Source organism: Sander vitreus, chromosome 8, assembly GCF_031162955.1.
Source record: "Sander vitreus isolate 19-12246 chromosome 8, sanVit1, whole genome shotgun sequence".
NCBI lineage: Eukaryota > Metazoa > Chordata > Actinopteri > Perciformes > Percidae > Sander > Sander vitreus.
The window spans coordinates 197,501-209,760 of record NC_135862.1 but is presented as its reverse complement, the minus strand read 5'-3'; the positions used below and the strand labels follow the sequence as shown (position 1 = coordinate 209,760).

General features: G+C 43.7%; 1 protein-coding gene across 2 annotated transcripts in view; it reads left to right on the top strand.

The window, feature by feature from the left end:
• LOC144521705 (receptor-type tyrosine-protein phosphatase beta-like) overlaps positions 1-12,260 on the top strand; it is a 37,279-nt gene that overhangs the window by 19,176 nt on the left and 5,843 nt on the right. Inside the window, exons 10-22 of one of the 2 annotated variants that reach the window (XM_078256259.1) lie at positions 1,643-1,906; positions 2,745-3,011; positions 3,790-4,053; positions 4,346-4,612; positions 5,287-5,577; positions 6,889-7,167; positions 7,535-7,684; positions 8,252-8,507; positions 8,937-9,043; positions 9,273-9,378; positions 9,651-9,728; positions 10,590-10,607; positions 12,053-12,260. The exon at positions 12,053-12,260 is cut by the window's right edge and continues 79 nt beyond it. In XM_078256259.1, the coding sequence (XP_078112385.1) occupies positions 1,643-1,906; positions 2,745-3,011; positions 3,790-4,053; positions 4,346-4,612; positions 5,287-5,577; positions 6,889-7,167; positions 7,535-7,684; positions 8,252-8,507; positions 8,937-9,043; positions 9,273-9,378; positions 9,651-9,728; positions 10,590-10,607; positions 12,053-12,176 (2,471 nt within the window). In that variant the 3' untranslated portion in view covers positions 12,177-12,260. The remainder of the gene's footprint in view (positions 1-1,642; positions 1,907-2,744; positions 3,012-3,789; positions 4,054-4,345; positions 4,613-5,286; positions 5,578-6,888; positions 7,168-7,534; positions 7,685-8,251; positions 8,508-8,936; positions 9,044-9,272; positions 9,379-9,650; positions 9,729-10,589; positions 10,608-12,052) is intronic. The other variant, XM_078256258.1, reaches the window with a different exon arrangement.

Genomic DNA, 12,260 nt, shown 5'->3' with positions numbered 1-12,260 from the left:
AGAGAGTAGTATGTAGAGAGACAACAGTAGAGAGTAGTATGTAGAGAGACAACAGTAGAGAGTAGCATGAAGAGAGACAGCGGTAGAGAGTAGTATGTAGAGAGACAACAGTAGAGAGTAGTATGTAGAGAGACAACAGTAGAGAGTAGTATGTAGAGAGACAGCGGTAGAGAGTAGTATGAAGAGAGACAGCGGTAGAGAGTAGTATGTAGAGAGACAACAGTAGAGAGTAGTATGTAGAGAGACAACGGTAGAGAGTAGTATGTAGAGAGCCAATAGTAGAGAGTAGTATGTAGAGAGACGACAGTAGAGAGTAGTATGAAGAGAGACAACAGTAGAGAGTAGTATGTAGAGAGACAACAGTAGAGAGTAGTATGTAGAGAGACAACAGTAGAGAGTAGTATGTAGAGAGACAACAGTAGAGAGTAGTATGTAGAGACAACAGTAGAGAGTAGTATGTAGAGAGACAACAGTAGAGAGTAGTATGAAGAGAGACAGCGGTAGAGAGTAGTATGTAGAGAGACAACAGTAGAGAGTAGTATGTAGAGAGACAACAGTAGAGAGTAGTATGTAGAGAGACAACAGTAGAGAGTAGTATGTAGAGAGACAGCAGTAGAGAGTAGTATGTAGAGAGACAACAGTAGAGATTAGTATGTAGAGAGACAACAGTAGAGAGTAGTAATGTATGTAGAGAGACAACAGTAGAGAGTAGTATGAAGAGAGACAACAGTAGAGAGTAGTATGTAGAGAGACAACAGTAGAGATTAGTATGAAGAGAGACAACAGTAGAGAGTAGTATGAAGAGAGACAACAGTAGAGAGTAGTATGTAGAGAGACAACAGTAGAGAGTAGTATGTAGAGAGACAACAGTAGAGAGTAGTATGTAGAGAGACAACAGTAGAGAGTAGTATGTAGAGAGACAACAGTAGAGAGTAGTATGAAGAGAGGCAACAGTAGAGAGTAGTAATGTATGCAGAGAGACAACAGTAGAGAGTAGTATGTAGAGAGGCAACAGTAGAGAGTAGTAATGTATGAAGAGAGACAACAGTAGAGAGTAGTATGGAGAGAGGCAACAGTAGAGAGTAGTAATGTATGTAGAGAGACAACAGTAGAGATTAGTATGAAGAGAGACAACAGTAGAGAGTAGTATGTAGAGAAACAACAGTATAGAGTAGTATGAAAGCTGAAAATCCTTGTAAGGAGGCAGGTTGGGGGGGGGGTGGATGGGTCAAACAACACAGGACCAGGGTTTGTGTCCCATTCTTGTGCCACGTGTCAGATAAACATAAGTCCCGACCCAGAGCGCCAAAGTGACGCCAAGAGTCCCGACCAAGAATGTCTAAATATGACACTAAAGGAGACTTTGTGTCAATGACAAACGCCAAAGATAGAAAGCGTCGCTTTCTGACATGATGAGTGAGAATGTGTTGGTGATAACCACATACACTGCATGTTCTCCTTGGGTCTTACAGTTGCAGGAAGATTTCTAGTCAGTTTTTTCGACATTTTAGGTGCTGTTTTTATGATTTTTTGTCACGCTTTATGAAATATTTGTCATAACTTTGTCATAATTTGTATAACTTTTTGTTGTGTTTTTCAAGGTTATAACTTTTTTTTTAAAAGCTGTTGTTTTGTGTTCCAGTTCCCAGTAAAGTGAAGAACATCCAGGTGAGTAACGATGGCGACAGCAGCAGTCTGAAGGTGAGCTGGACTCCCGGCCCGGGCGACGTGGACGGATACTCTGTGTTTCTGTTCCGAGACGACCGACAGCTGGACGCCCGGCCTGTCCTCAAACACCACAACGAGGTGACATTCGGCTCGCTGCAGCCGGGACAGACGTACAACGTGACGGTCCAGTCTGTCAGCGGAGAATTGCTCAACAACAACACGGCCGCTGGACGCACAGGTAACACACTACTACACTTTACTGCACTTTCACAGGACACACAGGTAACACACTGCTACACTTTACTGCACTTTCACAGGACACACAGGTAACACACTACAACACTTTACTGCACTTTCACAGGACACACAGGTAACACACTACAACACTTTACTGCACTTTCACAGGACACACGGGTAACACACTACAACACTTTACTGCACTTTCACAGGACACAGGTAACACACTACAACACTTTACTGCACTCTCACAGGACACACAGGTAACACACTGCTACACTTTACTGCACTCTCACTGGATGCACAGGTAACACACTACTACACTTTACTGCACTCTCACTGGATGCACAGGTAACACACTGCTACACTTTACTGCACTCTCACTGGATGCACAGGTAACACACCGCTACACTTTACTGCACTCTCACTGGATGCACAGGTAACACACTACTACACTTTACTGCACTTTTACAGGACACACAGGTAACACACTGCTACACTTTACTGCACTTTTACAGGACACACAGGTAACACACCGCTACACTTTACTGCACTCTCACTGGATGCACAGGTAACACACTACTACACTTTACTGCACTTTTACAGGACACACAGGTAACACACTGCTACACTTTACTGCACTTTTACAGGACACACAGGTAACACACTACTACACTTTACTGCACTCTCACTGGATGCACAGGTAACACACTGCTACACTTTACTGCACTTTTACAGGACACACAGGTAACACACTACTACATTTTACTACATTTTACTACACTTTTACAGGACACAGTATCCACAGTTGTGTAATATTTACCTGTGTGTGTGTTCAGTGCCGGCGGCGGTGACAGGGCTCCAGGTGGAGGATCTCTCTACCTGCAGCCTGGCGCTCCGCTGGCAGGAAGCTCTCGGCGTGTCGGACGGATACGTCCTGCAGCTCCTGGACGAGAGAGGAAGTCTGCTGACTCACTCTTTCCAGCCCTCCGGACACACAGCGTTCACATTCGACGGCCTCACCCCAGGGAAAAAGTACAGAGTCATAGTCCAGACCACCAGTGGAAGGGTCCACAGCCCGGGGGTCAGTGCCGATGCTCGCACACGTAAGACCATGGATGAATGGATGGATGGATGGATGGATGGATAGAGAGATAGATAGATAGATAGATAGATAGATAGATAGATAGATAGATAGATAGATAGATAGATAGATAGATAGAGAGACATAAATAGATAGATGGATAGATAGAGAGCTAGATAGATAGAGAGACAGATAGATAGATAGAGAGAGAGAGAGAGAGATAGAGAGAGAGATAGATAGAGAGATAGATAGAGAGAGAGATAGATAGAGAGATAGATACATAGATAGAGAGATAGATAGAGAGATAGATAGATAGAGAGAGAGAGAAAGAGAGAGCGATAGATAGATAGATGGATGGATGGATGAATAGATGGATAGATAGAGAGAGATGGATGGATAGAGAGAGAGAGAGAGAGAGAGAGATGGATGGATGGATAGATAGATAGAGAGATACATAGATAGAGAGATAGATAGATAGATGGATAGATAGAGAGAGAGAGCGAGATAGATAGATAGCTAGATAAATAGATAGAGAGAGAGATACATAGATAGAGAGAGAGATACATAGATAGAGAGAGAGATAGATAGATAGAGCTAGATAAATAGATAGAGAGAGAGATACATAGATAGATAGAGAGAGAGCGAGAGAGAGAGAGAGATGGATGAGATGGATGGATGGATAGATAGAGAGAGAGAGATAGAGAGAGAGAGAGAGAGAGAGAGAGAGAGATGGATGGATGGATAGATAAATGAAAGTGTTTTTGTGTATTAATGAAAGTGTTGTCCTTCCTTCTTGCCAGGCCCTGCAGCCGTCACTGATCTCTCTGTTAAAGCCAACTCAACCACCGGCCTGTCGTTCCGCTGGTCTCCGCCTGACGGGGACTTTGACCGTTACGAGATCTCGTTGTATAAAAGTGACGACTCGCTGCAGGAGCGACGCCGTGGCCAGTCCAGCAGTCAGCAGGTTTCCTTCCAGGGTCTCCGACCCGGAGCCGCATACCGCATGGTGGTGGTCACGCTTAGCGGAGAACACAGCAACCAATCAGCTGTCTGGGCCCGCACAGGTGAGCAACCAATCAGCTGCCTGGGCCCACACAGGTGAGCAACCAATCAGCTGTGTGGGCCCGAACAGGTGAGGGGGGGTCAAAGAGCAACTAATCAGCTGTCTGGGTCCGGTGGGTACAGTTGAGTTTAGCCGACAAAAAGTGAGCGTTGTGCGGCTACAACATAAATTATAGCATTACTTATGAGTAAACATGATGAGTCATTTCATTGTCTGTTAACAGTGAAATACTTATAACAGTGAAACAGTGAAATACTTACTAAAGTTTAGTTGGTCCTCTGTCTGGTCTTTAGTCCCAGCCGCCGTGGTGTCTCTGACGGCTCGCAGTGGGAACCAGTCTGATGCTCTGTGGGTGAGCTGGGAGCGTGGCGGCGGCGATCTGAGCGGCTTCCTGCTGTTGCTCTACAACCCCGATGGCTCTCAGCGTGCCGAGCAGCCGCTGGGTTTAGAGGTCAGCCAGTTCATCTTCTCGGACCTGGTTCCTGGGCGGCGGTACCGGGCCGAGCTGAAGAGTCTCAGCGGAGAGCTGAGCAACTGCGCCAGCACGCTGGGACGCACCGGTGAGACGTTATCAGAGTTACTGATGCTCCTGGAATACCAGGGAATACCAGAGAATATCAGAGAGTACCACGGAATACCAGGGAATATCAGGGAATACCAGGGAATACCAGGGAATATCAGGGAATATTAGGGAATACCAGGGAATATTAGGGAATACCAGGGAATATTAGGGAATACCAGGGAATACCAGGGAATATCAAGGAATACCAGGGAATACCAGGGAATATCAGGGAATATTAGGGAATACCAGGGAATACCAAGGAATACCAAGGAATACCAGGGAATACCAGGGAATATCAGGGAATACCAGGGAATACCAGGGAATATCAGGGAATATTAGGGAATACCAGGGAATATTAGGGAATACCAGGGAATATCAGGGGATACCAGGGGATACCAGAGGATACCAGGGAATATCAGGGAATACCAGGGAATATTAGGGAATACCAGGGAATATCAGGGAATATTAGGGAATACCAGGGAAGTCTGAGACATTTAGTTAATTACAAAAGCGACTATTATAGTCAAGTTTCCAAGTCTCCAACTATTATGATGAATCGTTAACCATGCATTTGTAAGGACATTGTAACAAAGCCAGTAATCTGTGCAGAGAGCATGAACCCCACCCTAACAGGAAGCCTTTCCGTGTCGGTGTTGTTTGTGTGGTGCGCAGCTCCGAACCCTCCCAGCTCCTTCCTGTTTGGAGGGGTCACCAACACCTCCCTGGAGATCACGTGGAGCGTTCCCGCCGACTCCGACTTTGACGACTTCGACCTGGAGTGGACTCCTCGGGACCAGCTAGCAGTCATCAACCCATACCACAGCCCCACGGCGGGCAGCCGCATCCTGAGAGGGATGTTCCCCGGCCGGCTGTACACCTTCAGCCTGCGCAGCGTCAGCGGCATCGCTGAGCCCAGGGCCACGCGCACCTACAGCACACCCATCCACAATAGCATCCGCACCAGTAGGTTCATAAAAACATATATCACTATCATATAATTACTGTCTTTTACATTGCATGTCCAAGGTTTGGTTAAAAAACTGAAGTTGAAGTTAGGTTTTTTCTTTAGAAGTCCTGTTTATCCTTTGAAGCAAAAAAACAACTTGTAAATGCAACTTTCTTGTCTGTTTTGGACTATGGTGACATTTTAAATATGTATTCAACCTCCCAGTGTCTTCATGCTTTGGACACGGTGTTTCATGGAGCCTTAAGATTCATCACAAACTTAAAATCTCATACTCATTACTGTTTGCTGTACTCTCGGGTCAAGTGGTTTTCCCTCTCAATCAGGCATTGGATGCACTGGCATCTTTTTATTTATAAAGCAGTATTAGGACTACTTCCCCCTTGTCTGAATGCTTACATCCTCCCGAGGTCTGCAGGGACATATCACTTGCGTTCACAGGATCTGTTTTTATTGTCAGTCCCTAAAGCCCGCACTGACTTTGGTAAAAAGGCTTTTAATTTTGCAGCAGCATCTGCATGGAATCAGCTTCAGAATGAACTACAGTTGAAGGAGTTGGTCTCTTTTTATTCTTTTAAAGGCTTTTTAAAGGATCTTGCAGAAAAGCAGTCTGTCTGTCATTGTTTTTAAATTGATTTTAGGACCCAGATTTGTTTTTTTTATGATGACATTGTTGTTTGAATATGATGAGTGAAAGTGTGTCTATGTTTTTACTTGTTATTGTCTTTGTATTTATTTGAAACCACGCTGCTGCCACTTGCCAGGACACTCATGTAAAAGAGATTTGTAATCTCAAGGAGTTTTTTTATCCTGGTTAAATAAAGGTTTGAATGAAAAATAAAATATAGAATTGTTCCTCAGCCAAAACCATAGACCCTTTTTGTCGCCTTTTTTACCAATGTTTTTGCCTCCTTTTTTGGCAATGTTTTTGTCGCCTTTGTGTTGCATTTGTACTTTAGTTTCTAAGTATCTGTCCGTCTCTGCAGAGCCGGAGCGAGTGCTCTGTAGAGTACTTTATTTTCTGAGTATCTCTGCTTGTGTATTTGTGTATTTGTGTGTCTGCAGAGCCAGAGCAAGTGCACGGTTCTGTAGATACTTTAGATTCTGAGTATCTCTACTTGTGTATTTGTGTATTTGTGTGTCTGCAGAGCCAGAGCAAGTGTGCAGCCTCTGTAGAGTACTTTAGTTTCTGAGTATCTCTACTTGTGTATTTGTGTATTTGTGTGTCTGCAGAGCCAGAGCAAGTGTGCAGCCTCTGTAGAGTACTTTAGTTTCTGAGTATCTCTGCTTGTGTATTTGTGTGTCTGCAGAGCCGGAGCGAGTGCACGGCCTGCACTGCCGTCCTCAGAGCTCAACCTCTATCTCGTGTTCGTGGGTGCCGCCGGACGCCGACTTCGACTCGTACACCATTGAATGTCTGCGGCAGGACTCGCAGGTCCTAGTCTACTCCCGACGCACCGGCAGAGACGCCACCGCATACCGCATCACGCAGCTGGAGCCGCACCGACGCTACAGCATCTCTGTGAAGGTTATTTCGGACCAGACGACCAGCGAGGAGGCCCGGGACAGCGTGGTCACCATGATCGACCGTAAGCACTGCACAACTATACATAACGTTTAATACATTAGTTGCTTTGCAATGTTGATTTTTTTTTTATATTTTCAATGTTTTTTTCAACATTTTTCTTGATTCCACAGGGTTTTCATAGCATTTCTTCAAAGTTGTTGATGTTTTGACACTTTTTTTTTACATTTCTGATGATTCTTTTTACATTTGATGCTGTTTTGAAGTTTTTGTCGCTTTTTTTGAGGTTGTTTTGTTGTTTTGTTAGAGATGATGTTGGTTGAAAAAAGCACAGATTAATCCACAGTGAACATAATCGTTAGTTGCAGCTCTAGTGAAGACTTGAAGGACACTTTTATAATTAATGTTCGACGTGTTTCCAACTCCCACAGGTCCCCCGGTGCCCCCCCTCGGTACTCGGGTCAGCGACCGCTCCGCTGTTGTCACCAAGTCCTCCATCTTCTTCAGGTTTAACTGCAGCTGGTTCAGCGACGTCAACGGAGCCATCAAGTTCTTCGCTGTGGTGGTGGCCGAGTCTCAAGGTAATCATATATATATATATATATATATATATGTATATATGTTTAGGGCATTTCCTCTCTAACTGGGACGTTTTGGGACTGATTGGTGGGATTGCTGTGGATGAAGTACACACGGAGATACAGTGGTAAGAGCCACTGAGGTTTAACCATGTATCAGCTAATTTAAATATCTCACATTACTGGATTGTGTCAACAGTTAACTTCATTTAATATTGGATGAGGAGTTTTCTTTAGCAGGGTGCAAATGTTCCACCAAAACAAGTTCCTTCCTGAGACTATTTAGCAGAGCCACCGTCGCTGTGTCCAAGCTTACCACCGCCCAAGACCATTGTGATTGGTTTAAAGAAATGCAAACAACCCAGAGATTTTATTCTCCTATCCCAGAATGCATCTGTGGTGTAGCCGCAGCCTTACTCCACAGTGCTATAAATGAGAGTCTAGTTAACACAAACTTGTTTCTCTGACTATGTGAAGAGTTTTGACAATGTGGCTTCACTTTTGACTGATTCATATAAGCAATCGGGAAAAAATCTTTAAAATGTAATCATGATATTTTGCTGTTTGCAGGTGTGGATGAGCAGCAGCCGGAGCAGCAGCACCCCTTACCCTCCTACCTAGAATATAAGTCCAACAGCTCCATAAAATGCTACCAGAGCGGCTTCTTCCCCAGTCAGTGCAGTGACGGCAGTGCCGGCAGCAACCAAAGCTTCCAGATCACTGTGGGGACGGGGATGGACTCGCTGGGCGGCTCCTGTGATCCAGAGACCCGCAGAGACCAGAACCTGTTCTGTGACGGACCGCTGAAACCCAAAACTGCCTACAGGTCAGTGTTTTTCCTCAGTTTGTGGAAGACTTAGGTGTGTGTGTTTTTTTGCAGGGGGTTTGGGCATCCTTCCTCAAGAAAATGTTACGTTTTTCAATTAAAAAAATAAAGCAATCACCCTACACATTTAATGTGTGTCTTTGGGTTTTTGGGTTTTCTTTGGGGTTGTTGTGGGTCTCTGTGGTCATTTGGTGTGTCATTATAGTCATGTTATGTCTCTTTGTGGTAGTTTTGGATCTCTTTTTCACATTCTTTTGGACCGTTATTATCACCATAGCTGTGTCTAAAACGTTGAAAAAGCTAGAGCAAACTTATCGTTTTACATGTGCAGAAATATCCACAAGTAACTGCAAGTGTTGCATTAATGTGATCCCCATCATGTATGAATTATATATATATATTTAAATGAGTTTTGATTTGTGTGTGCAGGCTCAGTGTCCGAGCGTTCACTCAGCTGTTTGATGAAGAGAAGAAAGACTTCAGCGCTCCGCTGTACAGTGACACGTACCTGTCACTGCCTGTCGTCACCGAGCCAGGTACGCTCCACGTTTACACTCTCAAACATTTAAGTAGTTTCTGCCGCTGACTATACACGCTAAAAGTACTGATTATTTACATGGAGTCTGGTGGGTACTAGTTATTAGATGAAACAATGAAAAGGTAACGTATTTAGGTTATTCTTCCGAGTCCTGAATGAAAAGGAGACTAACATTAGTTAGTTAAAGTTTTAAATATTTTTATGTGTGTGGTTGTGTCGTCCCTCAGAGCCTCTGAGCGGCGTGATCGAGGGAATCAGCGCCGCTATGTTCCTCATCGTCATGATGGTGGGAGTCACCGTTCTGCTGGTCTGCAGACAGAAAGCTCGCAAAGTGTGAGTACACAAAAACACAGTGTGGGTACACAAATATACAATGTGAGTACACAAAAACACAGTGTGAGTACCTAAAAACACAAACTGCCCCGCTGCAAAGTGTGACTATTACTAGAGTAACTCCACCCGTTTCCTGGGGTCAGAGGGGATCATGTGACGGTCTGGGAGTTGAAGTTCTACTATCTGTTTGTGTGTGTGTGTGTGTGTGTGTGTGTGTGTGTGTGTGTGTGTGTGTGTGTGTGTGTGTGTGTGTGTGTGTGTGTGTGTTTCAGGGTGGAGGAGCGAACGAGCGTCAGGATGAACGTGAGGAGAGACGTTCCAACTTCAGGAGTCCTCCACGGAGTCAGAGGGTAAAGATACTACTTACTGTATAATACTTACTTTGCTACTTATAATACTACATTCTGTGCTCCAAGGGCGTAACTTTGGGTTCAACATGGGGGGGGTGAGATCTCAACTATCTAGGGAGGTCCCGAGAAACTTCTGCATGTATGAAACAAAACCTCAAAAGGTGACAAATGTCGGAAAATTCACCAAAAACAATAACAAGAAAGGAGGAAAAAATGTTGAAAAAAGCGGCAAAAACACTGAAACAGAACAAAAACTTCAGATAAAGCCCAGTTTAGATTATGGGTCACGTTTTTGTCACTTTTTTCAAATTTTGGTCACTTTTGTTTTCCAATTTTTTTTGTCACAAATTTTCGATGTTATTGTCGATTTTTGTGCACTTTTTTTTGACATTTTTTTGTTGTTTTTTCCAACATGTTTTGTCACTTTTCCAACGTTCTTTGATAAAAAAAAATTTTCAAACACTATAAAGTTGAATAACACACCCAAATTCAGTACAAAATTAAGTGTGTATATATATATATATATATATGAATGTGCCAAAAATATATACAATCAGATATATAAAAAATGTAACAAGAGCAGAGAGCAACAATAATATAAAAATGCTGCCTGCTTCGCCCGTGCCATAGACCAATATTGCATGCAGAAGTGTCCCGGGACCTCCCCAGATAGTTGGAGAGCTCAACCCCGCCCATTTGGAACCCTAGTCTGTAGTACAGCTGATTGTTGTTGGCATCAGTCCCTCAGACAGCGATGCAGGTAGTTTCCCTTTAATAAAGCCGTAGGATCTCTTGTGTCCACTCTGACTTCTTCACATTCATTATTATTCATCAACATCTGTTCTTCTTCTTATTCCTCAGGAACCGCAGAGTGTCCAGGTGAGAAATCCCAAAGCCTCCTCTGCAGTGTGTCCTCTTCTTATTCTAAATATTATATATATATATTAGGGCTGTCAAAATAACTGCCTTATTGTTTTTAATGCGTTATTTTTTCTCAGATTAATTAATCGAAATTAACGCGTTAAAAAAAATAAGGCAGATGAATCCATTCCATATTGAGGTTTGACCCGGAGCCGTTCTAGCACCATTGGACTGTAAAATGAAGGAGGAGACGAGAATGTTCTGCCTGGATCATTGACTGGAACATTTACTTATAAAATCTTCTTCCTGCCAACCCTGGCTACTGAAATCTGGCTCCACTGATATGTCTGCTCTTCTCTCTGATGCTCTGAAACACAAACACCGCTGCACATGATGCTAGTTAACACTATACTCAACAGCAGCTAACGTTAGCCTACCGCTAGCTAGTTAACACTATACTCGACAGCAGCTAACGTTAGCCTACCGCTAGCTAGTTAACACTATACTCGACAGCAGCTAACGTTAGCCTACCGCTAGCTAGTTAACACTATACTCGACAGCAGCTAACGTTAGCCTACCGCTAGCTAGTTAACACTATACTCGACAGCAGCTAACGTTAGCCTACCGCTAGCTAGTTAACACTATACTCGACAGCAGCTAACGTTAGCCTACCACTAGCTAGTTAACACTATACTCGACAGCAGCTAACGTTAGCCTACCGCTAGCTAGTTAACACTATACTCAACAGCAGCTAACGTTAGACTACCGCTAGCTAGTTAACACTATACTCGACAGCAGCTAACGTTAGCCTACCGCTAGCTAGTTAACACTATACTCAACAGCAGCTAACGTTAGACTACCGCTAGCTAGTTAACACTATACTCGACAGCAGCTAACGTTAGCCTACCACTAGCTAGTTAACACTATACTCGACAGCAGCTAACGTTAGCCTACCGCTAGATAGTTAACACTATACTCAACAGCAGCTAACGTTAGCCTACCGCTAGCTAGTTAACACTATACTCGACAGCAGCTAACGTTAGCCTACCGCTAGCTAGTTAACACTATACTCAACAGCAGCTAACGTTAGCCTACCGCTAGCTAGTAGCTGGATTAAACACGGTTAAATGCTGACAGCTAACACTAAACGGTGTAAAGTGTGACTGTGTTTTACTGTAGAGCAGTGGTTCCCAAGGTTTTTTCAATAATGTACCCCCTTTGAATTGTTTTTTTAAGCCAAGTACCCCCTTACCAGCGCAAAACAATACAGGTACAATACAGCGCTGGCAGTGATAGATTTACTCAACAACAACCTTGTAACTGAAAAACATTTAAATGCTACGTTTCAAATGTTTAGAATCCATCACTAAGATCATTCACTATTATAGTATAATTATTTTCAGAATAATGCATGACATATTTTTAAATTAGCATTTTGCAAAAATCTCACGTACCCCCTGCAGTCCTCCAAAGTACCCCGAGGGGTACGTGTACCCGCATTTGAGAAACAGTGCTTTAGACGACTCAACACCGGGATGTAACAATCTGCAGCTGTCGGAGAAACAACACAGACGGTGCGTTCAATGAAACTGGTAAATTACAGTCTCGTGGTGCATTTGAAGTTATTGTACATGTCCTTTTCCATCTGGTTGTTGTTTTTGTTGTTCAACA